At 65.2% G+C, this 22,293-nt stretch overlaps 3 protein-coding genes and 2 non-coding genes across 9 annotated transcripts in view; 4 read left to right on the top strand and 1 right to left on the bottom strand.

Annotated features, from left to right (window-relative positions):
• The window catches only part of RARRES2 (retinoic acid receptor responder 2), a 107,589-nt gene extending 94,721 nt beyond the window's left edge, over nt 1–12,868 (top strand). The window contains exon 5 of the mRNA XM_056485991.1: nt 12,856–12,868. The gene's annotated coding sequence lies outside the window, so the exon portion shown is untranslated. The remainder of the gene's footprint in view (nt 1–12,855) is intronic.
• Nucleotides 258–385, top strand: LOC130250455 (small nucleolar RNA SNORA9). The gene has a single exon (XR_008839982.1). It is a non-coding gene; the product is annotated as a small nucleolar RNA SNORA9 (small nucleolar RNA).
• Nucleotides 1,381–1,509, top strand: LOC130250456 (small nucleolar RNA SNORA9). Its single transcript, XR_008839983.1, has one exon. It is a non-coding gene; the product is annotated as a small nucleolar RNA SNORA9 (small nucleolar RNA).
• PTPN23 (protein tyrosine phosphatase non-receptor type 23) lies at nt 2,962–17,449 on the top strand. Of its 2 annotated transcripts, none has more exons than XM_056485941.1 (25): nt 2,962–3,122; nt 4,058–4,132; nt 5,579–5,706; nt 6,790–6,866; nt 6,967–7,016; nt 7,438–7,569; nt 8,263–8,343; nt 8,676–8,807; nt 8,940–8,987; nt 9,179–9,235; nt 9,378–9,436; nt 10,144–10,223; nt 10,309–10,423; nt 10,710–10,775; nt 10,879–11,024; nt 12,000–12,308; nt 12,672–12,826; nt 12,990–13,141; nt 13,561–13,740; nt 13,860–15,837; nt 15,918–16,099; nt 16,217–16,321; nt 16,407–16,545; nt 16,623–16,736; nt 16,808–17,449. In XM_056485941.1, exons 1-25 carry the CDS (start codon nt 3,039–3,041, stop codon nt 17,345–17,347), a joined length of 5,184 nt encoding a protein of 1,727 aa, XP_056341916.1. In that variant the 5' UTR covers nt 2,962–3,038; the 3' UTR covers nt 17,348–17,449. The 2 variants fall into 2 exon arrangements, with proteins under 2 accessions (XP_056341916.1, XP_056341918.1); XM_056485943.1 differs by having other exon boundaries at nt 13,561–13,744; nt 13,864–15,837.
• Nucleotides 17,450–17,496: 47 nt separating this feature from the next.
• SCAP (SREBF chaperone) overlaps nt 17,497–22,293 on the bottom strand; it is a 40,206-nt gene continuing 35,409 nt past the window's right edge. For all 4 annotated transcript variants that reach the window (XM_056485945.1, XM_056485944.1, XM_056485947.1 and 1 more), the window contains 5 exons: nt 22,017–22,099; nt 21,070–21,236; nt 19,885–19,965; nt 19,164–19,370; nt 17,497–18,634 (listed from right to left, as the gene is read on the bottom strand). In XM_056485945.1, the coding sequence (XP_056341920.1) occupies nt 18,389–18,634; nt 19,164–19,370; nt 19,885–19,965; nt 21,070–21,236; nt 22,017–22,099 (784 nt within the window). In that variant the 3' untranslated portion in view covers nt 17,497–18,388. The remainder of the gene's footprint in view (nt 18,635–19,163; nt 19,371–19,884; nt 19,966–21,069; nt 21,237–22,016; nt 22,100–22,293) is intronic.

Raw genomic sequence — 22,293 nt, 5'->3', positions numbered from 1 at the left:
CGCGCTTTTTCCTGACGTCATCTGGAGGTGCCCGCTCTCTCAGCCATGGCCGCCGCAGCAGCAGGTGAGGGGGAATGGCGGCCCGTGCGCATCCGCCGCCATCCGCGGCCGGGGCCGCCATCCGCCATCTGCGGGACCTCCGATGGCTCCCGGGGCCTCTCCGGTGGCTCCTCAGGCTGCACTGGCTGCGGTTCTTCGGGCCCCGGCGCGGCCGTGAGGGGCTGTCCCGGGGGATCCCGGGCATGGGGCGCGGTCCCCCGCAGTGTCCAGCATGGCAGGGCCTGGCGTGGCCCCCGCCATTCCTGTAGCGCTGCCAGAGCACCCGGGGCTGTTTGAGGCCGCTCCCGGCGCCTCCCGAGCGCGGTCATAGAATCCCCGGACATGATCTGGGTGGGAGCCCGAAACCCCCGGGCAGGGCGGTGACATCCCTGCCCTGTCGCACTCCAGGCTCCTGCTCCCAGCACCCAGAGTGTTATAAATTAGAAACAAAGTCTGGATATTCAGCAAAATTTAGATTGCTTTATTTTATATAGACAGCGCTGGGGAAAACGTAGGGGTCACAGCCCGCTCCACGCTTCCACCCAAATTGGTTTGCAGCTCCCTTTTTATAGGATGGCTTTCCTTGTAGTAATCAATAATTGTTATTGTTTTGTTGTAGTAATTCTGCAAGGTAAGCAGTGGTGGTCAAAGAAACTTCCAAACTTCCGTGGGACAGCTCTTGGGACAATTGGTCATGTAACCATTTGGTCTTGGTAGATAAAAACAGAAGTGGGAAGTCTGATCTTTAGCAGATAGTTTGTGATTGATTAGAGAAAGGTAGGAAATCTGATTCTGCAAAAATACATTTCAGACTATGGAAAATCCTTTTTATTTTTCTTTTCCAAACTGGTATAATTCATAACAGGGGTCTTTAAACAGAGTGGGTTTAATCATCTATTTCCCTTTATCTAGGTCCACGTTCTTTTCTTATTTTAAGTATTCTGGTTTATCCAAACTCCATGATGAACACGAATCATTTATCAATTATCACAGAGAGATTCAGGAAACCACCAGCAAGAAGGAAAGTGGATTCAAGGGACCTGCCATCGTAATTAGCCCAATTTCGGTTAATGAAGGCTGCCGAGGAGCCCCTGGTCTGCCAGGGCTGGAGTTCCACGGGAATGCCGTGAGCTGAGGCACAGCTCATCGTGGCAGGGTTGATGTGTGACACCTCCTGCCCAGGTGAGGCCATCCCCAGCTCCTTGGCTGCCCAGGGGGGGTCTGCAGGGTGGGAATATCGGGGGGTTTGTCTCCTGCTGTCCCCGTGGGCTGTCCCCGTGTCACTCCTGGGTGGCACCAGTGCCCTGCAGAGCCCGGGCTCCCCGTGTCCCTGCTCCTGCCCCGCAGGCTCCAGCGTGGGGGGGCCTGCTGTGGCTCCCACCATTCCTGCAGCGCTGCCAGAACATCCCGGGGCCGTTTGAGGCCTCTCCCGGCGCCTCCCGGGGGCGGTTATGGAAACCCCGGACACCCCTGGGGCTTGGGGACGATGGGGGTGGCAGGGGTGACATTCCTGTCCTTCCCATTCCAGGCTCCCTCTGGTGATCCATAAGCCACCAGGATGGACACAGTGGGTGTGGTGCTCTTGTCGCTGTAATTAACTGGGTGTCACCTGCCTGGCTCGTCCCACCCTTCCCCCAGGGGTGTGTCCAGTGGCCAAGGATGGAGGGAGAAGCTGGAGCAGCGTGGCACATTTCCTGAGGAAGAACGAGGAGAGTTCAGTGGCACCAAAGTCAGAGAATTAAACATGAACCCATTGTTTTTCCGTGTTTTGATTCCAGAGCTTTTTTTCTTTCTGATAAAGAGGGATCAAAGTAGGGATTGAGTGGGAGGGGAGGAGATGCTCCAGGTGCTGCAGCAGAGATTCCCCAGGGGAGCAGGGGCCCACAGGGTCACCTGGACTTGCTGTCCCCAATGTCCTTGAGTCCTGGTGTTCCCAGATCCCGGTGTCCCCTTGTCCCTTCCCGGTGTCCCCAGTCCCTGTGGAGTGGCTGAGGAGCCAGGGTGCAGTTCCCAGCTGGAGGAAGGGGGCTCTGGTGTGATCCTGCTGGGATCTTGGAGGCTGCTGAGGAGCACTGAACCCATCAAATAGCTCTGTTAATGCCTCAAACAATTAAATTAATGGAGCAGATAGTTACATTAACGGGTTAAATACATCAATATTGTAGGATGAAATTCCTGGTGATGCTTTCAGAGGCTCACAGGGTTAAAGGAATAAAGCAGGGATTTATTAAAAGGCTTTTAAAGGATTCACCTTGGGCAGTACAAGAGCCTCCACCCAAGGTGGTCACGAGTTTTCACACTTTTACAAGGTTTGGTCCATTCACATATTTGGGTTAATTGTCCAATCCCAGCTCCAGGTTCTGCAGTCCCACCCTCCCAGATTCTCTCCACAATTCACTGCTGTTTGCAGTTTTTGGGGCTGAAGCTGCAGCGTGTCCTTGGTTCTGGGGCTGGAAAAGGATTGGTGTGACTGAGCTGGGAGGAGAACTTGTGACACTTTATATGGAGTTAAGAAAGCTAAAACTTAAGGCATCCGATTGATCCACGTTGTTGGAACAGCCCTGAGGGGAGAATGAGGCATTCCGGTGTTCTAAATACGCTGGGGATGCCGCGGGAGGTGGGGGAAGGCTAATTAGCGGTAATTAATTACCGGCACTCTAATAGGAGAGGGCTGGGAAAGGCGCGGGCATGGCCGGTTGCCATAGCAACCGCATCGGGGCGGGGCTTTATGCCAGCACCGCCTCCTCCAATCAGCGCGCGAGGCGTTTCCTTGGCAACAGCACTTGTCCCGCCCTCTGTGGGCGTGGCCAGAGGTCACCCCTTCTTATGGGGTGAGGCGTCGTCTTGGCAACCGGCGCGAGGGGCGGGGCGTCGCCATGGCAACGGAGCCGGAAGTGTCGTGCGGACTCGGTGTCCCGTGAGCCCCCGCGCGCGGTTCCGGCGGGCCGGGCCGTACCGGGATCGGGGCCGGGATCGCGCCGGGACCGGGCCGGGCCGGGATGGAGGCCGTGCCCCGCATGCCCATGATCTGGCTCGACCTCAAGGAGGCCGGGGAGTTCGCCTTCAACGCCGCCGTCAAGAAGGTGGGGCCGGGAAGGGCCGGCGGGGCCTGGGAGGGGCGTGAGGGCCGGGAAGGGAGACGGGAGGGTCTGGGCGCCGCTGGGGTGGCGGTGAGGATGTTTGAGGGGTCCCTGGGGCCGTGGGGGGCTGGACCAGGACGGGGACCCCCGTTCCCGGAGCCCCGTGTCGCTGCCGCCCCCGCGGGGTTTGGTTAATTAGTCACTTCATTAGCGCTGTAAACAGGCTCCGCCCCGCCCGGCGCTGCCCGTGCCCCGCCTTCACGGATCGGGAGCATTCGGGGCTCCCCGGCCCTTGTGTCGCTCCCCCCGCGATGTTTTGGGGGTGGGGCACAGGCAATGTCCCCAACAGGCCGCACCTTGGGGCCGGGGGGATCTTCTGTCTGCACGTAACTCCCTGTTCCGACCTCAGCCATTCCCCGATCCCATTCCCCGATCCCATTCCCCAATACCAGCCATTCCCCTGCTCCCATTCCCCGATCACATTCCCGATCCCATTCCCCGACCTCAGCCATTCCCCGATCCCAGTCCCCGCTCCCATTCCCGATCCCATTCCCAGTCCCATTCCCGATCCAATTCCCCTATCTCAGCCATTCCCACTGCCATTCCCGCTCCCATTCCCCGATCCCATTCCCCGATCCCATTCCCGCTCCCATTCCCCCGATCCCAGCCGTTCCCCGATCCCATTCCCCGATCCCAGCCATTCCCCTGCTCCCATTCCCGCTCCCACTCCCTTATCTCAGCCATTCCCCGATCCCATTCCCCGATCCCATTCCCCTGCTCCCATTCCCGCTCCCACTCCCCATCTCAGCCATTCCCCGCTCCCATCCCCGAGCTGCCCGTGCCCGTGGGGCCCCTCCCCGTTTGCCCCCCAGCCCAACCCGCTGTTCCCCCTCCCCACCGGCCTCCGGGCCCCTCACTCACCCCGTGCCCCTCCCCAGTTTGTCCTCAAGAACTATGGGGAGAACCCGGAGAGCTACAACGAGGAGCTGCGGAAGCTGGAGCTGCTCCGGCAGGTGAGGGGTCCCTGGGGGGCTCTGCCGATCCCCGGGGCGGGGGCGGTGCCTCGGGCTGTTTTTGGGAGATCACAGCCGCTCCCTCAGACTGTTTTTGGGAGATCACAGCCGCTCCCTCAGGCTGGTTTTGGGAGATCACAGCCGCTCCCTCAGCTGGTTTTGGGAGATCACAGCCGCTCCCTCAGTTGTTTTTGGGAGATCACAGCCGCTCCCTCAGTTGTTTTTGGGAGATCACAGCCGCTCCCTCAGCTGGTTTTGGGAGATCACAGCCGCTCCCTCAGTTGTTTTTGGGAGATCACAGCCGCTCCCTCAGCTGGTTTTGGGAGATCACAGCCGCTCCCTCAGGCTGGTTTTGGGAGATCACAGCCGCTCCCTCAGTTGTTTTTGGGAGATCACAGCCGCTCCCTCAGTTGTTTTTGGGAGATCACAGCCGCTCCCTCAGCTGGTTTTGGGAGATCACAGCCGCTCCCTCAGGCTGGTTTTGGGAGATCACAGCCGCTCCCTCAGTTGTTTTTGGGAGATCACAGCCGCTCCCTCAGGCTGTTTTTGGGAGATCACAGCCGCTCCCTCAGGCTGTTTTGGGAGATCACAGCCGCTCCCTCAGGCTGTTTTTGGGAGATCACAGCCGCTCCCTCAGGCTGGTTTTGGGAGATCACAGCCGCTCCCTCAGTTGTTTTTGGGAGATCACAGCCGCTCCCTCAGTTGTTTTGGGAGATCACAGCCGCTCCCTCAGACTGTTTTTTGGTAGATCACAGCTGCTGCCTCAGGCTGTTTTTTGGGAGATCACAGCCACTCCCTCAGTTGTTTTTGGGAGATCACAGCCGCTCCCTCAGTTGTTTTTGGGAGATCACAGCCGCTCCCTCAGTTGTTTTGGGAGATCACAGCCGCTCCCTCAGGCTGTTTTTGGGAGATCACAGCCGCTCCCTCAGGCTGTTTTTGGGAGATCACAGCCGCTCCCTCAGGCTGTGTTTGGTAGATCACAGCCGCTCCCTCAGTTGTTTTTGGGAGATCACAGCCGCTCCCTCAGGCTGTTTTTGGGAGATCACAGCCGCTCCCTCAGACTGTTTTTGGTAGATCACAGCCGCTCCCTCAGGCTGTTTTTGGTAGATCACAGCCGCTCCTTCAGACTGTTTTTGGGAGATCACAGCCGCTCCCTCAGTTGTTTTTTGGTAGATCACAGCCGCTCCCTCAGGCTGTTTTTGGGAGATCACAGCCGCTCCCTCAGTTGTTTTTGGTAGATCACAGCCGCTGCCTCAGGCTGTTTTTGGGAGATCACAGCCGCTCCCTCAGGCTGTTTTAGGGTAGATCACAGCCGCTCCCTCAGGCTGTTTTAGGGTAGATCACAGCCGCTGCCGAGGTTTTCCAGCAGCCTCGCAGCAGGATGCTGCTGTCCCTGCCTGCAGCTGTCCCCAGAGCTGTCCCCTCTCTCTCCCCTGTCCCTCCCAGAGCGCCGTCAGTGTCCCCAGGGACTTCGAGGGCTGCAGCACCCTGCGCAAGTACCTGGGGCAGCTGCACTTCCTGCAGAGCCGCATCCCCATGGGGCACGGCCAGGAGGCGGCTGTGCCCGTCACCTGGTGAGGGGGTGGGGGTCTGGGAATGGGGATGGGGGATCTGGGGATGGGAATGGGGATCTGGGGATGGGGGATCTGGGGATGGGGAATGGGGGATCTGGGGATCTGGGAATGGGGGATCTGGGGATGGGGGATCTGGGGACTGGGAATGGGGGATCTGGGAATGGGAATGGGGGATCTGGGAATGGGGGATCTGGGGATCTGGGAATGGGGGATCTGGGGATGGGGAATGGGGGATCTGGGGATGGGGAATGGGGGATCTGGGAATGGGGGATCTGGGGATGGGGAATGGGGGATCTGGGAATGGGGGATCTGGGGATGGGGGATCTGGGGACTGGGAATGGGGGATCTGGGGATGGGGAGTGGGGGATCTGGGGATGGGGGGTCTGGGGATCTGGGAATGGGGGATCTGGGGATGGGGAATGGGGGATCTGGGGATGGGGAATGGGGGATCTGGGAATGGGAATGGGGGATCTGGGGATCTGGGAATGGGGGATCTGGGGATGGGGGATCTGGGAATGGGGAATGGGGGATCTGGGAATGGGGGATCTGGGGATGGGGAATGGGGGATCTGGAGACTGGGAATGGGTGATCTGGGATGGGGATCTAGGGTGGGGATCTGGGGGCTGGGATGCGGGACTGAGATGGGGATTGGGATGGAGATCCTGGAGTGGGAGACTGGGATGGGGACTGGGGATCCTGGGGTGGTGGATCTGGGGTGGAGGTCCTGGAATGGAGGGTTGAGCCAGGCAGGATGTGCCATGGCCATTCCCTGGGGAGGGGCTGCTCCAGGAGCCCCTGGGGAATGTGCTCCTGCCTGGGGTGGCACAGGGGGATCCCAGGGGACCCTGGGGGATGACAGTGTCCTGCCTGGGGTGGCACAGGGGTGAACAGTCACATCCTGGGGAATGTGCTCCTGCCTGGGGTGGCACAGGGGGATCCCAGGGGACCTTTGGGGGGTGAGGTCCTGCCCTGGGGATCCTTGGGGAATGGGGTCCTGCACAGGGGAGTCCTGGGGACCCTTGGGGAAGGGGCTGCCAGTAACTCCTCCTCCTGGGGGAATCCCTCATTGCCCCCTTCCCCCAGGACTGAGATCTTCTCGGGCAAGGCAGTGACACACGAGGACATCAAGTATGAGCAGGCCTGTGTCCTCTACAACCTGGGTGAGCTCTGGGATTGCTGCAGCTCTGGGGCTCCCTGTGCCAGCCCCCATTCCCAGGGCTGCTGGGGGGTCCCTGCCCCACTGAGCCCCTGTCCCCACAGGAGCTCTGCACTCCATGCTGGGAGCCATGGACAAGCGAGTGTCCGAGGAGGTGAGCACCCCTCGGGGCACAGGTGGCACCTGGGCAGGGCCAGCTGGCTGTGACAGGGCAGGGACTGTCCCTGTGCTGGGCACTGTCCCCCTGGAGCTGGGGACAGGTTGGGGTGTCCAGGTACAGGACACTGAGGGGCTGGAGGGGCTGAGGGAGGGAACAGTGGGGGACAGGGCTCTGCTGCAGGGACAGGGACAGGAGAGGGAACAGCCCCAGGCTGGGCAGGGCAGGCTCAGGGTGGAAACTGGGAAAATCCCTTCCTGGAATGGGCTGCCCAGCCTGGCCCAGCTGCCAGGGCAGGGTGCAGCCCCATCCCTGCGGGGATTTCACAGCCCTGTGCATGTGGCACCTGGGGACACCATCAGGGCTGGCCTTGCTGATCTGGGAGTCTTTTCCAAGCCCAACAATTCCATCCCCTCAGGGCATGAAGGTTTCCTGCACCCACTTCCAGTGTGCTGCTGGTGCCTTCACCTACCTGAGGGATCACTTCCCCCACTCGTACAGCGTGGACATGAGCCACCAGATCCTCAGCCTCAACATCAACCTCATGCTGGTACCCACTGGGGGCACTGGGACCCCTCCAGGGCTCTGGGGGGCTGCTGGCCCCTGTGTCCCCAGGGGGTTCTTTGTGGGGTCAGGGTCCCCAGGGTGGGGGGAAGGAGATTTTGGGAGGCACTGGGTGATCAGGGAAGGCTCAGCATTTTTATTTTTTACTAGGATTGAGATTAAATGTGTTAGACAGCATTTTTGTTTGGATTTAGATGTTTATTAATTTTTAGTTATGTTATAGTTTCACAAACTGTGAGTTTTATAGTATTTTAAGTTAACAAATTGAAAGTGGAGTTTTATTTTTTTACAAGGTTTTTTAAGAATAAACTGTTTAATTAAGAAATGACACTTAAATTATTTCTACTTTTAACTTAATAGCTAATCACTTGTGGTTTTCATAACTTCTATAACTAATCCAATATGGACTTTATAATTTAATTGTATAATAGCACTTAGACTCATGAAGAAGAAGGACTGTTTTTTGTTCTAAAACTTTTATCTTGTTTTATATATATTATTATATTTTAAAACTTTAAAAAGTTAAATTTAAGAAAATATAAAAATTTTTAGGGTTCCAACATCCATTCCTGGGCTGGCAATCCCTGTGCCCCTCCAGCCCTTGGGGCTGGAGCCAGGGGCAGCTGCCAGGCTCTGGGCTGTCCCCAGGGCTGGGACACTGACTCTGCTGTGCTGGCAGGGCCAGGCTCAGGAGTGTCTCCTGGAGAAATCCATGCTGGACAACAGGAAGAGCTTCCTGGTGGCTCGGATCAGTGCCCAGGTGAGCTCAGGAGCTGCTGCCACTGCTCTGGGCTTTGGGCAGCTCAGGACACGGGGAGCAGCCCCCAGTGCCACAGGGGAGATGGGGGAGCACTGGGCAGGGATTGCTGGCTGTGAGGTGGGTGAGGGACTGGGATGGAGTCCCAGAGCAGCTGAGGCAGTGCCCAGGCCAGGCTGGAGGGGCTTGGGGCAGCCTGGACTGGTGGCAGTCGCTGTCTCTGGCTCCCCCAACCATTTCTGCAGTGATCTGAGCCCTTGGGCTGGTGGCTGCCCTGCCCTGCCCTGCTTCCCTGGCAGCTGCAGCTCTGGGGCTGTCCCTGTGCCTCCCCACAGGTGGTGGATTACTACAAGGAGGCCTGCCGGGCACTGGAGAACTCAGAGACAGCCTCGCTGCTGGGCAAGATCCAGAAGGACTGGAAGAAGCTGGTTCAGATGAAAATCTATTACTTTGCTGCTGTGGCCCATGTGAGTGGGGGGAACTGGGGCTGGGGGCTCTCCCTGTGCTCCCACCCCAGCTCCTGCCTCTCCCTGGGGTTTTCTTCCCCCCCTCAAAGCTCTCCCTGGAGTTCCAGAGCTCTGATCCCAGTTTTCTTCCAGCTGCACATGGGGAAGCAGGCTGAGGAGCAGCAGAAGTTTGGGGAGAGGGTGAGTGGGGCTGTGTCATCCCATTGCATCCACTCCAGCCTCTGGCTCCTGGTCCTGGCAGGGGGCTGGGTGTCCACAGCCATGTCCTGTGTCCTGCCAGGACCTGGCTGCTCTGGGGAAGCTCTGGTGTCCCTGTGCAGCCAGGCCAGGACCGTGCCTCCTGTGCTGACCCAGTTCCTGCTCTCCCCCAGGTCATCTACTTCCAGAGTGCTCTGGACAAGCTCAATGAAGCCATCAAGCTGGCCAAGGTGGGTTCCTGCTGTGGGGCTGGGGCTGCCCGAGGAGGAGGAGGAGGAGGAGGAGGAGGTTTGGGGTCAGTGTCAGAGGCTCAGCTGCCTCCAGGCTGCTCTGGGCCAGCTCAGACAGCAAATCCCACTCTGAATCCCACAGGGCCAGCCTGAAACCGTGCAGGAAGCTCTGAGGTTCACCATGGATGTCATCGGTGGGAAGTGAGTCTGGGGGTGCCCAGGGTGTGTCCCTGCTGTTCCAGGGGTGGGACGTGAGTCTGGGGGTGCCCAGGGTGTGTCCCTGCTGTTCCAGGGGTGGGAAGTGAGTCTGGGGGTGCCCAGGGTGTGTCCCTGCTGTTCCAGGGGTGGGAATTGAGTCTGGGGGTGCCCAGGGTGTGTCCCTGCTGTTCCAGGGGTGGGAAGTGAGTCTGGGGGTGCCCAGGGTGTGTCCCTGCTGTTCCAGGGGTGGGAAGTGAGTCTGGGGGTGCCCAGGGTGTGTCCCTGCTGTTCCAGGGGTGGGAATTGAGTCTGGGGGTGCCCCAGGGGTGTCCCTGCTGTTCCAGGGGTGGGAATTGAGTCTGGGGGTGCCCAGGGTGTGTCCCTGCTGTTCCAGGGGTGGGAAGTGAGTCTGGGGGTGCCCAGGGTGTGTCCCTGCTGTTCCAGGGGTGGGAAGTGAGTCTGGGGGTGCCTCAGGGGTGTCCCTGCTGTTCCAGGGGTGGGAAGTGAGTCTGGGGGTGCCCAGGGGTGTCCCTGCTGTTCCAGGGGTGGGAATGGTGGTGGATGGGGAGCCTGGGGAGCGATCCAGAGCCCAGGGCATGGAGTGCTGTGGGAACTGCTGGAGCACCCCCAGGAGAGCCGGGGGGCTGAGCCCATCAGGAGCTGGGAATGGCACCTGCTCCTTCTGTCCCAGCATCACTTCCCACCCCCAGGTACAACTCAGCCAAAAAGGACAACGACTTCATCTACCACGAGGCCGTGCCTGCGCTGGACACTCTGCAGTCTGTCAAAGGTCTGGGGGGCCTGGGGACAGGGATGTGCTGGCACTGCTCTGCTGGGAGTGGTGCCAGCCTGGCCTGTGTCCCTGTGCCCCCCAGGTGCCCCCCTGGTGAAGGCTCTGCCCGTCAACCCCACGGACCCCGCGGTCACCGGCCCCGACATCTTCGCCAAGCTGGTGCCCATGGCTGCCCACGAGGCCTCGTCCCTCTACAGGTGTGGGGTGGGATGGTGGGATACAGGGATGGGATGGGATAATAGGATGGGATAATGGGATGGGATAATGGGATACAGGGATGGGATACAGGGATGGGATGATGGGATACAGGGATGGGATGGGATAATGGGATGGGATAATGGGATACAGGGATGGGATGATGGGATGGGATGGGATAATGGGATGGATGGAGCTGGGGGTGTGCAGCCTGGTGGGTGTTTCCCTGCACCCCTGGAATGTTCTGTTCTGTTCTATTCTGTTCTGTTCTGTTCTGTCCCATCCCAGCGAGGAAAAGGCCAAACTGCTGCGGGATGTGATGGCCAAGATCGAAGCCAAGAACGAAGTGCTGGAGTACGTGAGGGCCCGGCCCTTCTGCCCATGGAACCCCCCTCTGCTCCTGAGCCTGTGCTGGGGGCACACTGCCACCCCTGAGGGGCCCCTCTGTGTCCCACAGCCAGTTCATGGACTCCATGCAGCTGGACCCCGAGACTGTGGACAACCTGGACATGTACAGCCACATCCCTGCCGTGCTGATGGAGAAATGCGCTGCGCTCAGCGTGCGCCCCGACACCGTCCGCAGCCTGGTCCAGTCCATGCAGGGTGAGCGCCCTGGGCTGGGGCTGGCACTGCCTGGGGCTGGGGCTGGCACTGCCTGGGGCTGGGGCTGGGGCTGGCACTGCCTGGGGCTGGGGCTGATCCCTGCCCAGAGCTAGGGGCTGGGGCTGGCACTGCCTGGGGCTGGGGCTGGCACTGCCTGGGGCTGGGGGCTGGGGCTGATCCCTGCCTGGGACTGGGGGCTGGGGCTGATCCCTGCCTGGGGCTGGGGCTGGCACTGCCTGGGGCTGGGGCTGGCACTGCCTGGGGCTGGGGCTGGGGCTGATCCCTGCCTGGGGCTGGGGCTGGGGCTGGCACTGCCTGGGGCTGGGGCTGGCACTGCCTGGGGCTGGGGCTGGCACTGCCTGGGGCTGGAACTGACCCCTGCCCAGAGCTAGGGGCTGGGGCTGATCCCTGCCTGGGGCTGACCCCTGTCTGGGACTGGGGGCTGGGGCTGATCCCTGCCTGGGGCTGGGGGCTGGGGCTGACCCCTGCCTGGGGCTGGGGGCTGGGGCTGGGGCTGATCCCTGCCTGGGGCTGGGGCTGGGGCTGGGGGCTGACCCCTGCCCAGAGCTGGGGGCTGACCCCTGCCCAGAGCTGGGGGCTGGGGCTGACCCCTGCCTGGGACTGGGGACTGGCACAGATCCCTGCCTGGGGCTGGGGCTGGCCCTGCTCCCCACTTAGGACTGGCACTGCTCCCTGCCCAGGGCTGGGGTCCTGGGGGCCAGCATCACTCCCTGCCCCAGGTGTTGGGAATGTTCTCACCAATGGCTGGTTCTGTACTGGCATAAATTCCTGAACCCCCCAGCACGTTCCCTGTGTTCCCTTGGGGTCACCCCTCTCCCATCCAAGGGTGCCCAGGAGTGCAGCATCCCACTGCCAGGGCTGCCGTGCCCCTGCCTCTGGCTGCCCACAGCCAGGCCCATTCCTGGGGCAGGCAGGAGCTGGCCCCACCCCCAGCAGCCCCCCGTGTCCCCCCAGTGCTCTCGGGGGTCTTCACCGACGTGGAGGCGTCGCTGAAGGAGATCCGGGCCCTGCTGGAGGAGGACGAGGCGCAGGAGCAGAAGCTGCAGGAGCTGCTGGGGAGGGCCCCGCCCGCACCAGGCTCCCCCCCGGGGCTGGCTGAGGTCAGCAAGGAGTGCTCCAAGTACCTGGAGCTGCACGAGAAGGCGAGTTTCACCAACACCGAGCTGCACCGGGCCATGAACCTGCACCTGGGCAACCTGCGCCTGCTGGGCGGGCCCCTGGAGCAGGTGCGGGCTGCGCTGCCCAGCCCCAGCCTGTCCGAAGGTGAGTCCTGCCCTGGGGGCTGCCAGTGCCCCCCGGGCTGGGGGAGGCTGGGCTGTGCCCCTCGTGTCCCCCAGGGACTGGCAGTGCCCCCAGCTGGGCTGTGCCCCTCGTGTCCCCCAGGGACTGGCAGTGCCCCCAGCTGGGCTGTGCCCCTCTGTGCCCCCCTGAGGGTCCCCGTGTGTCACCTGGTGCTGGCACCGCCCGTGTCAGTGGGGTGGGGGTTGTCCCCAGGGATCGTGCAGTGTCCCCTGCTTGGGGACAAAGGGGACAGAGACTGTCCCAGCCCAGGCCTGGCTCTGCCGCTCCCGCCCCGCGGGTCCCCGCGGTTCCTCGGGACCGGCCCTGACCCCGCCCCACCCCCAGACGACAAACAGGTGCTGCAGAACCTGAAGCGGATCCTGGCCAAGGTGCAGGAGATGCGGGACCAGCGCACGTCCCTGGAGCAGCAGCTGCGGGAGATGATCCAGAAGGACGACATCACCACCTCGCTGGTCACCACGGACCGCTCCGAGATGAAGGTGGGGCTGGGGACAGCGTTGTGTCCGACCGGGGACCGGCCTGTCCTGAGCCCCGCCCTGTCCTGAGCCCCGCCCTGTCCTGAGCCCCGCCCTGTCCTGAGCCCTGCCCTGTCCCCAGCCCCGCCCTGTCCCCGGCCCCGCCGACCCGCCCCTGTCCCCGCAGAAGCTCTTTGAGGAGCAGCTGAAGAAGTACGACCAGCTCAAGGTGTACCTGGAGCAGAACCTGGCTGCCCAGGAGAACGTGCTCAAGGCTCTGACCGACGCCAATGTCAAGTACGCGGCCGTGCGCAAGGGCCTGGCCGAGGTGGAGCACAAGTGAGTGAGGGGCTCCCTGCCCTGGGGGTCCCAGTGCCCTGGGACAGCTGTGGGGCCACCCCAGCTCCTGTCCCACCCCACTGCTGGGGCTGGGCTGGTGTGTCCTGTCCTTGTGCCCATCCCAGCGGGGACTGGAGCGTCCCAAAGGTGCCACCTTTACCTGACACTGAGCCCCGGGTGCCCTGGGTGCCACCTTTACCTGGCACTGAGTCCCACTGATCCCCTCTGTGCCCTGAGTGCCACCTTTACCTGACACTGAGCCCCGGGTGCCCTGGGTGCCATGTTTACCTGGCACTGTGTCCCTGTGTGCCCTGGGTGCCACCTTTACCTGGCACTGTGTCCCACTGATCCCCTCTGTGCCCTGAGTGCCACCTTTACCTGACACTGTGTCCCACCGAGCCCTTTGTCCCCTGCCCCAGGTGGAACACGACCGTGCAGACCCTGGTGGCCTCCTACGAGGCCTATGAGGACCTGATGAAGAAGTGCCAGGAGGGGAAGGATTTCTACACGGACCTGGAGGGGAAGGCGGCGGCGCTGCTGGAGCGGGCACGGGCGGCGTGCCAGGCCAGCGAGGCGCAGCGGCAGCAGCTGCTGGAGAGGTGGGTGGGCACGGGGCGGAGACCCCGCGTGGGGAGGGGCTGTGGGAGCTGCGGGTGTGCTCTGGGGGCACGGGGGGAGCCCCCAGCCCCACACTGAGCCCCCTGCGCCCCCTCCCCAGGGAGCTGAAGAAGCAGCCGCCCCCCCGGCCCACGGCGCCCAAGCCCCCCCTGCAGAAGAAGCCGCTGGACGAGGCCGGGGCTGCCGAGGCCGAGCTGGGCTCGCTGGTGCTGCCGGAGCTGCCGGAGGAGCTGCGGAGCCTCCCCCCGGAGCTGCTGCCCGCGCCCCTGGGCCCGCTGCCCCCGCCGGCGCTGGCCGCCCTGGCCGGGGGGCTGCGGCCCCCCGAGCCCTACATGCTGCCAGGGGGGGTGGCCAGCGCGCCGCTGCCCCCCCTGGCCCCCACGCCCCACTTCCCGGGGCACTACCGCCTGCCCGGGGCTCCGGCCGTGCCCGGTGCGTTCGCTCCCGCGGGGGCGGTCCCGGGGGGGGTCCCGGGGGGGGTCCCGGCGCAGCTCCTGCAGCCCTCGGCCCCGGCCGGGCCGGCCCCCAGCTCCGCCGCCCCGCAGCTCTTCCCGGCCGCGCCCCTGATCCGCGCCCCCCCGGCACAGCCCGGCTTTGGGGGCGCCCCCCACGTGCCGCCCCCGCGCTCGTCCCCCCAGCACGGCCCCCTGCCCACCCCCGCCTACGGCCTGGGCCCGGCCCCCGGCCCAGCCCCCGGCCCGCTCCGCCCGCCCGTGCCCGCGGGTGCGCAGCCGGGGCTGGGGGGCCACGAGCCCCCGGGCACTCGCCCGGCCACCACCACGGTGGACAGCGTGCAGGCGCCCATCCCCAGCTGCTCCGTGCCCCCCCGGGGACCCCCGGGCCCCTTCCTGCCCGCCCAGCGCCCGGGGGCGCCCCCGGCGCCGTTCCCGTACAGCGCGGGGGGGGTTCAGCCCTTCGGGGCCCCGGCTCAGGCCCCCTTTCCCCCGGCACAGCCCCCGCCCGCCTTCGCCCAGGGTCCCCAGCAGTTCCCCCCGGGTCCCTTCCTGCCCCCGGGCCGAGCCCAGGCCCCTCTGCCCTTCCCGCAGCCCCCCCGGGTGCCCCTGCCCGCCCCGGCCCAGTTCCCCCAGCAGCCCTTCCCCGGAGCGGGGGCCCCGCTGCCCCCCCAGCTCTACCAGCTCCCCGGGCAGGACCCGCTGCCCCCCGCGGGGCTGGCCCCACACCCGGGGGCCGTGCCCTTCCCCAGGACCTCTGTCCCGAGCGGCCCCCCGCCCCTGGGGGGGCTGCAGCCGGTGCCCCCCGGCTCCCCCGCGCTGCCCTTCTGCCCCAGCCCGGCGCCCCCCGGCGCTCAGCTGCCCCCCGGGACCATGGCCCTGTGTCCCCCCGCGCCCGCCCCGCCCAGCCAGGCCCCTTCTCCCGTGGTGGTCCCGGGCCCGCTGGTGCCGTCCCCGGCGCCGTCCCCGTCCCCGGCGCTGCCCGTGCAGCCCCCGGCCCCGCGGGCTCCCCCCGCGCTTCCCCCGCCGGGCTCCGCGGACGCGCCGTTCCCGCGGCAGAGCCCCTGCCCCGCCGACCTGCTGTCCTCCAGCCCCGAGAGCCAGCCCGGCGGCTCGGCCGCGCCCGGGGGGCTGCTGCAGCCCACCAAAGCGGGCCCGCAGGAGGGGCAGCGGCCGCGGGCCGTGCAGCTGATCGAGGCCGACCCGTATGCGGAGCCCGAGCGCGTCCGGCGGCTGCTGGCGCAGCTGGAGCGGTTCCGCGCCCAGGCCGAGCGGCTGGAGCGGCCCGCGCCCGGCGGCGGCTCCGAGCTGGACGCGCTCTGGAAGGAGCTGCAGGAGGCGCAGGAGCGCGACGCGCGGCAGCGCTCCATCGCCATCGCCCGCTGCTACTCCATGAAGAACCGGCACCAGGACATCATGCCCTACGACCGCAACCGCGTGGTGCTGCGCTCGGGCAAGGACGACTACATCAACGCCAGCCGCGTGGAGGACCTGTCCCCGTACTGCCCCGCCCTCATCGCCACCCAGGCCCCGCTGCTCGGCACCGCCGCCGACTTCTGGCTCATGATCTACGAGCAGAAGGTGTCCGTGGTGGTCATGCTGGTGTCCGAGCAGGAGCTGGACAAGGTGCGTGCTGCCCCGGGGCGGGGTCCCGCGGGCGGGTGGCCCCAGGCACTCGCAGGCTGTGCTGACGCCCGTCCCTGCAGAAGGTGCTGCGGTACTTCCCTTCGGAGCGGGGCCAGCCCGTGGCCCAGGGCCCGCTGACCGTGGTGCTCACCAGCCTGCGGGTCACCCCCACGCACGTGGAGCGGATGCTGACGCTGCAGTACCGAGACCAGAGCCTCAAGCGCACCGTGGCCCACCTGCAGTTCACCTCCTGGCCTGAGCTGTACGTGGGGGGCTTGGGGGACCCTGATCTGTAGGGGCGGTTCTGGGACCGCGGCTCCGGAGCTGGGGAGGGTCTTTGTGCAGTGCAGACCCCCCAGCGAGTGTCCCCGTCCCGCAGGGGCCTGCCCGACAGCAAGGGGAGCCTGCTGCGCTTCATCCAGGAGGTGCACGGCCATTACCTGCACCAGCGCCCGCTGCACACCCCCGTGGTGGTGCACTGCAGGTGAGCGGGGCCGGGGGCCGCCCCGGGCGGGGCAGAGGGGCTCCCCCGTCTCCGGGGTGTGTCACGGCCGGGGGTCTCTCCGCAGCTCCGGCGTGGGCCGCACCGGCGCCTTCTGCCTGCTGTACGCGGCCGTGCAGGAGGTGGAGGCCGGGAACGGCATCCCGGAGCTGGCGCAGCTGGTGAGGCGCATGCGGCAGCAGCGCAAGCACATGCTGCAGGAGAAGGTACCGCGGGCTGCGGCCGGGGGGCGCGGGGCAGGGGCTGCACCCCCGGCCTCACCCTGCCCCTCCTTCCTCGGCAGCTGCACCTCAAGTTCTGCTTCGAGGCCGTGCTGCTGCACGCCGAGCAGGTGCTGCTGCGCCACGGCGTGGGCGGCCCCAGCCTGGCCAAGCCCCCCAACAGCACCTCGCCCAAGGTGGGTCTCGGGGGTGCGGGGGTTCTGGGGAGCTCTGCCGCTCCCAGGCTCACGGCGCCGCTCTCCCCCAGCTCTACTTCCAGCAGGACCCGCAGGACCTGGTGCTGGGGGGGGACGTTCCCATCAGCTCCATCCAGGCCACCATCGCCAAGCTCAGCATCAAGCCGGGGGGGCCCAGCGCGGAGCCCGGGGAGGGCTGGGGGGCGGATCCCGGCCCCGCTCCGGACGCCGCCGATCCCGAGGTGCCGCCGGTGATCGCTGATGGCGTCGTGGATGGTGTCGGTGCCCCCGAGCCCGAGCCCCCCGCCCCGGGGCCGCCCCTCCCCGAGCCAGCGGGCGACGCTGAGAGCAGCAACCACGTGGGGGGAGAGAGCCCCGAGGGGCCGGCAGAGCCCCCCGCCGCCCCCCCAGCCTCCTCCTCCTCCTCGCTGGAGCTGCTGGCCTCGCTGACGCCCGAGGCCTTCAGCCTGGACGCGTCCCTCAAGGGCAAGCAGCGCATGAACAAGCAGAACTTCCTGCAGGCGCAGCCGGGCGAGGGGCTCCGGGGCCCCCGGCCCAGCGACGACCCCCTCAGCATGCTCGACCCCCTCTGGACCCTCAACAAGGCGTGAGGGGGGCGGGGGCCCCCCGGCCCCCAGCCCCACTCTATTTGACTCCAGGTAGAACTGACTTTTTCAGCTCTTTGCTACTAAAATAAAGCGAGTTTATCTGCAGGGCCGGGCCTGGTGCTGCCGGGGCGGGGGTCAGGGCTGAGCCGGGCTCGGGTTAGTTCCGTTTAATGGATGTTCTGCACACGTTATAAAACACGGTCGGTACAAAAAGCGTCCCCTGTACAGCACAAAGGTACAGCTGGGCGAAGGCCACCCGCGGGGGGCTGGGCCGGGGTCCCGGGGGTCCCCCCTGCCCCCGGCCGGCGCCGCCTCTACAATCACCGGGGGTCGAGGACGGGCGGGGCGGTTCGGTTCGGGCAGAGCGGGGCTCGGGCTGCAGCCGGGAGGGAGCGGGGCCCGGGCCGGGCTCGGGGCCGGGACAGCCGCAGCCCCGCCTGTGTTGGTCCCGCTGTGCCCGCCCGGTCCCTCCCCAGCGCCTGCAGGACGGGGGCGAGGGCTCGGCCCGCTCCCAACCTGAGAAAAGCCTCCTCTGGCCCCGCAGCGGGACCGGGAGGAGGAGGAGGTGGAGGAAGGTGCTATTGCTGCAGGAGGGAGCCGGGCAGGGCAGCTGTGCCGGGGCAGGGCCCCCGTGCCCCCCGCCCCAATAAATAACTATTTACAGCGTATAAATAAATAGGGTGGGGGCAGCTGCGGCCCCGGGCGGGGTCGGGCGGGCCTGGCCGCGCCCTAAGGCACCTGGGGCCGGGCCGCGCCCAGGAGGGGTCGGTCCCGGTCCCGGTCCCGGTTCTCTCCCGCTGCCGCCCGGGGCCGGTGTCCGGGCGCTGCTCTGCGCCCTGGGGCGGTGCTGGGCCGGGCTGGGACAGCCACAGCCGGGCGCCCAGCCTGGGATTCGCCGCTGCCCCCGCCCCTGCCCCATCCCACCCCCGTGCGGTCCCCGAGGCCGCACGGGAGATGCCGGAGCGGGGGAGCGGCAGGAGGGGCGGCCCTGGCCCGTGTCCGGCACAGCCCCCAGCCCCGCTCAGCCCCGCCGGCCCCTCCTGCTCAGTCCAGCTTCTCCAGCACCGAGGGCACGTACACCAGGCTGAGCTCGCTGCCGAAGTTGCAGACGATGGCGGCGTTCTCCAGCACCAGGATCTGCCGCGCCGGCTGCGACTCGTTGCTCTTGCCCAGGTAGACGGTCTGCAGCAGGTCCCCGTAGCCGATGTCCCAGAAGGACACGCAGCCCTGGCCCCCCGTGACCAGCAGGTTGTCGGAGATGACGCCCAGGCTGGCGCCGCAGCCCAGCTCCTGCGGGAGGGCGGGGAGCTGAGCTCAGGGGCGGGGAACGGGCAGAGCCCTGCGCTGGCTCCCGCCTGCCCCGAGCCTTTCCTGTGACACCTCTGCAGGGTCTGCGGGGGCCTGGATAGCCAGGGGCACCCCTGAGGGTGTGAGGTGGAGCTGGGGAGTCTCAGCCTGGAGAAAAGGAGGCTCGGGGGGTCCCTTCTGGCTCTGCACAACTCCCTGACAGGAGGGGACAGCTGGGGGCTGGAAACAGGGACAGGAGAACGGCGTCAAGCTGTGCCAGGGGAGGGGCAGGCTGGACATCAGCAGGAATTTTTTCACAGAAAGGGTGATGAGACATTGGAAGGGGCTGCCCAGGGTAGCAGAGGAGTTCCCTTCCCCAGGAGGACTGAGAAGCCAGGTGGATGTGGCACCTGGGGACACCACCAGTGGTGGCCTTGGCAGCGCAGGGGGGCGGTCACTCTGCGGTCTCTGAGGGTTTCCCAGCCCGACCATTCCCGGGTTCCTGGTCCCTCCCCACTGCCCACAGTCCCACCTGCTGGATGGAGTAGAGCTTGATGCCCGAGCTGCGGTCCCAGATGCTGATGACGTCGTCCAGGCCGCTGCTGATGACGCAGGACGTGGTGCAGGTCAGCGAGGTGACGTCCCCGCGGTGCGCGAACATGTGGCTGACGCGGCTGCCGGTCAGCACGTCCCACAGGCAGATGGCCCCGTCCTGGCCACCACTGGCCAGCACCATGGTCTGCAGGACACCAGGGCCACGTCAGTGCCAGGGGACACACAGTGCCACCAGCACTCCCGGCTGCAGGAGCTCACACTGCCAGCCCAGGGGCTCCCTGCCTGCTCTTGGGCTTGAGCAGGCCCCAGGAGCCCCAAGGGCATTTACACGGGGTGGGAGAGCAGCTGGGGGCACACTGGGGGCTCCCACTCCTCCTCCCTGGGGGCTCAGACCCTGTTTCAGGCCTGCTTAGCCCCAGCTGGCAGTGCAGGAACAGGGATTCCCTCCTCCAAAAGGACAGAGAAGCAAGAGATCTCCAGGGAGAGAGATTGCTGAGCCCACAGTGAACTGGGGAAAAACTCTGGCTTGGCCAGAGAGAGATGGAGGGACCCAGGTGGGTTCCTCAGGCTGAGCCACTGGCCCAGGGATGGGAGCAGGGATGAGGCCAGGTATGGGCTGAGGAGTGACCTCAGGGATGGGCTCAGGTCCCAGCTCAGTGTGAAGGCAGGTGAGGCTCAGCCCCAGCAGCTCCCTGTACCTGGTCGATGTAGACGGCTGTGATGGCTCCCGAGTGGCCCTGCAGGGTGAACAGGCAGCACGAGTCCTCCAGCCGGAACACCTGGGCACAGGAGGCTGGGGTGAGGCTCTGGGGCCAGCAGGGCTCAGGTGCTGCCACCTGAGCTCCCCACAGCACAGCAGATCCCACCTGGCCCCTCTGGCACAGCCAGACCCACCCGTGGTGCCAGGGGCCACAGGGTGCTCCAGGGCAGGGCAGGGCTGCTGGGCAGTGACTGCACAGGGAAAGGGAGAGGGGACACCCCAGAACCTGCATCTGCCACTCAGGCTATGTCACTGCAACCCCTGGGGACACAGGAGCTGGAGAGCTGGGAAAGACCCTGGGGTGCTGGTGGACGTGGCCAGCTGTGCCCAGGTGGGCAAGAGGCCAGTGGCACCTGGATTGTATCAAAACCAGTGTGTGGCCGTGAGAGCAGGGCAGGGATTGTCCCCTGCTGGCCCTGCTGAGGGGCATCAGATCCTGGGGGCAGCTCCAGCCCCTCCCAACAGGAGAGTCCTGGAGGGGCTGCAGGTATCAAGGGAATGGGGCTGGGAAGGGTCTGGAGCCCCAGGAGGGGCTGAAGGAGCTGGAAAGGGGCTCAGCCTGGAGAAAAGGAGGCTCAGGGGGAAATTCTGGCTCTGCACAACTCCCTGCCAGGAGGGGACAGCTGAGGGGGGTCAGGCTCTGCTCCAGGGTACAGGGACAGGGGGAGAGGGAGGTTTAGGTTGGATCTTGGCAAAACTCCTTCATGGAAAGGGTGGTCAGGCATTGGAAGGGGCTGCCCAGGACAGTGGTGGAGTCCCCATCCCTAGAAAGATTTTAAAGCCATGTGGATGTGGCACTTGGGAACATGGGTTAGTGGTGGCCTTGGCAGAGCTGGGGACTAGTTGGACTTGATAGTGTTGAAGAGCTTTTCCAACCCCAATGATTCCATGATTCCTTGCAGCCATCCATTCCTAAGGCACGGGGGTCCCACGCTCAGCTCAGAGTGACACTCCCCGGGCTCTGTCCCTCCCCCTCCTCCCTGCCACACCCCGAGTGTGGTCCTGGCTGCACTCCCCTCCCCAGTGCCCATCCCTGTCCCTGTCCCTGCTCACCCTGAGGGTGTGGTCCCTGCTCTCCCCTCCCCAGTGCCCATCCCATCCCATCCCACCCCACCCCGCTCACCCTGAGGGTGTGGTCCTGGCTGCCGGTGACCAGGCGCCCTGCGGCGGCCCTGAGCGCGGTGATGGGTTTGTGGTGCGCGCACGCCACGCTGTGGGTGAGGAGGCAGCGCAGCGCGGCGCCGCGGCACAGCGACGGGGACGGCGGCAGGCTGCTCCTGCCCGGCCCACCTGCGGGACAGGGGGACACAGCTGGGTGACAGGGACACCCTGGGGAGCTGGGGCTGGGGTGCTGGGGACACAGCTGGGTGAGAGGGGCACCCTGGGGAGCTGGGGCTGGGGTGCTGGGGACACAGCTGGGTGACAGGGGCACCCTGGGGAGCTGGGGCTGCCCCTGCTGGGGACACAGCTGGGTGACAGGGACTGCAAGGGACACCTTGGGGTGCTGGGATTTGGGGAGCTGGGGCTGCTCCTGCCCGGCCCACCTGTGGGACCTTAAAGCCCACCCTGCTAGGGGCAGGGACACCTCCCACTATGCCAGGCTGCTCCAAACCCCATCCAGCCTGGCCTTGAATGCTTCCAGGGATGGGGCAGCCACAGCTCCTCCAGGAAATTCATTCCAGTTGCTCACTGCTCTCCTAGGGATGAATTTCTCCCCTGTATCCCATCTGACTCATCCCCTCCATTCTGCTCCAGAAGCAAAGGAACCCTGTGCTCTAACCAGCCATCCATGGGCCAGTCTGGGCTATGCTTGGTTGTGCTGAGGGCTCAGGCTGTTCCCAGGGTGGGAGCAAGTGAGACAGAGAGAAAGGAGTGGGAAGTGGAAGGAGGTAAGGGCAGTGCTGGCCCTGGAAGCACATGGGAGCCTCCTGTGCCCTGGGGCTTTTGGAGCTTTTGGAGCAGTTACCACCAAAGCTGGAGGGGGTGGGGTGTGAGGAGGACTCAGTTACGAGGAGGGGAAGGCAGGAGCTCAGGACAGCACACTGACATTCCAGCACCCCACCCACTCACCTCGGAACTGCAGGTGGTTCAAGGACTGGTGTGTCTCCAGAGAGAAGAAATCCAAGGAGCCATTCAGCCGGGCAGCCACGATCCTGAGGGAGAGATGGGGGTGAGGAGAGCCCCTCCCTGAGCCCCAAACCCAGACACCCCCTGGGCCAAGCACAGACCACCCACTCCTGAGAAAAGGCTGCACAGAACTGGGCTGGGAGACTGGACACAGCCCCAAATGGACTGGACAGTGGCAGTGCCTCTGGAACAGCACTGACCCAAAGGTCTCCCAGCCCTG

Source organism: Oenanthe melanoleuca, chromosome 2 (assembly GCF_029582105.1).
Source record: "Oenanthe melanoleuca isolate GR-GAL-2019-014 chromosome 2, OMel1.0, whole genome shotgun sequence".
In the NCBI taxonomy this organism is placed as follows: Eukaryota; Metazoa; Chordata; class Aves; order Passeriformes; family Muscicapidae; genus Oenanthe; species Oenanthe melanoleuca.
Note: the sequence above shows the minus strand (reverse complement) of the source record. Positions and strands in the feature narration are given on the sequence as shown.